The sequence below is a fragment of the Haliotis rubra genome, unplaced genomic scaffold (genome assembly GCF_003918875.1).
Source record: "Haliotis rubra isolate DU_JTF1 unplaced genomic scaffold, ASM391887v1 Scf1581, whole genome shotgun sequence".
NCBI classification, from domain to species: Eukaryota; Metazoa; Mollusca; class Gastropoda; order Lepetellida; family Haliotidae; genus Haliotis; species Haliotis rubra.
Genome location: NW_025765538.1, coordinates 80,793 through 82,091, shown reverse-complemented (window position 1 = coordinate 82,091; position 1,299 = coordinate 80,793). Strand labels below are relative to the sequence as shown.

The window sequence follows — 1,299 nt, the reverse complement described above, 5'->3', positions numbered from 1 at the left end:
TAGCTAAAGCATGAGTTATGTACTGTAAACGTACTTATTTTCAAGTATATATTGTGACTGACAAATGTAAGCATACCGCATCTTTCTTGGCAAACACCGACATAAATCAAAGTAAAGTTACAACTAAGAATTTCATATAAATTCTATGTCTTATATCTATTCAAGATAGCGTCTAGTTTGAGACGGTGACTAGGAAGGTTTTATGTGTTGATTTGATCATGGGCATGTTTGGCAAGATCGGACATATCTTGTTCAATAGCTAAATACCTAAAGGTGTATCATTTGCAGATACAAGAGATCGTTGACTTACAACATATTTATATTTCTCACAAGAAAGATTAACAACCATCGATACCTAATCCATTTAAACACCAAACTCGTTGGTGCCTGTATGGATGGCGACATAAGCCGAATAAAATGCATCTTATGTGATGGTCGCTCGGAAATCAACATCCGAGGTCCACAAAGGAAGACACCGGTGATGATTACAGCAGAGAAAGCACACATTGATATGTTCGACTTCCTTGTAAGAAAAGATGCTGATGATGAGAGCAATACGGCTCTACATCTTGCATATGGCGGAGGCAACTTGGATATAATAAATGCATATAAACGTCATAACGACGTATTTAACGTGCTTGTAAGGAAAAATGCTAATTTGTTAATCAGGGACAGTGACCACAAGAGCATCCTTCATCTTGCTTGTAAAGGAGGAAATATGGAAATAATAAAATCCATTCTCACCAACTACAGTTTGATTTTGAAGGATTGACACCCGTAATATTAGCAGCCTCTGAGGGACGAAAGGATATGTTCGACTTTCATCTGCAAAATGGAGCTGATTTGTCACAGGAGGATGACAACAGATACAATATTCTTCACATGGCCGGTCAGGGAGGAAATATGGAGCTAGTTAAGTATGTTCTTGCACAGAATATCGTGAAAAACAGTCGATCAGATGCAGGGTGGACGTCAGCCCTGGAAACAGCAAATGAGGGCCATACAGAAGTCTTGAAAGTTTTAGTAAGTGAAGGAGCTGATCCGACTCTTGTTAATCGCGAGAATAACAATATTATCCATGTTGCTTTAAAGGGCAAACATATGGATACAGTGAAATATGTGTTCGCAAATGATTTTGTAGAGATCGACAATAGAAACATCGAAGGGATGACAGCAGTCATGTTGGCAGTAGATGAGGGACTGGCAGAAATATTTGACTTAATTGTTAGAAAAGGATCCAATCTGCCATTAGTGAATGATGATAAACAGAACATACTACATATGGCCTGTGACGAGTGA

At 38.4% G+C, this 1,299-nt stretch overlaps 1 protein-coding gene across 1 annotated transcript; it reads left to right on the top strand.

The window, feature by feature from the left end:
• Positions 1 to 810: 810 nt before the first annotated feature.
• On the top strand, positions 811 to 1,299 carry LOC124271186 (serine/threonine-protein phosphatase 6 regulatory ankyrin repeat subunit C-like). The gene has a single exon (XM_046706273.1). It carries the CDS (start codon positions 811 to 813, stop codon positions 1,297 to 1,299), a length of 489 nt encoding a protein of 162 aa, XP_046562229.1.

What these genes read in the sequence shown, in the direction of transcription:
- LOC124271186 (XM_046706273.1), top strand. Translation starts at nt 811, where the DNA reads ATGTTCGACTTTCATCTGCAAAATGGAGCTGATTTGTCACAGGAGGAT.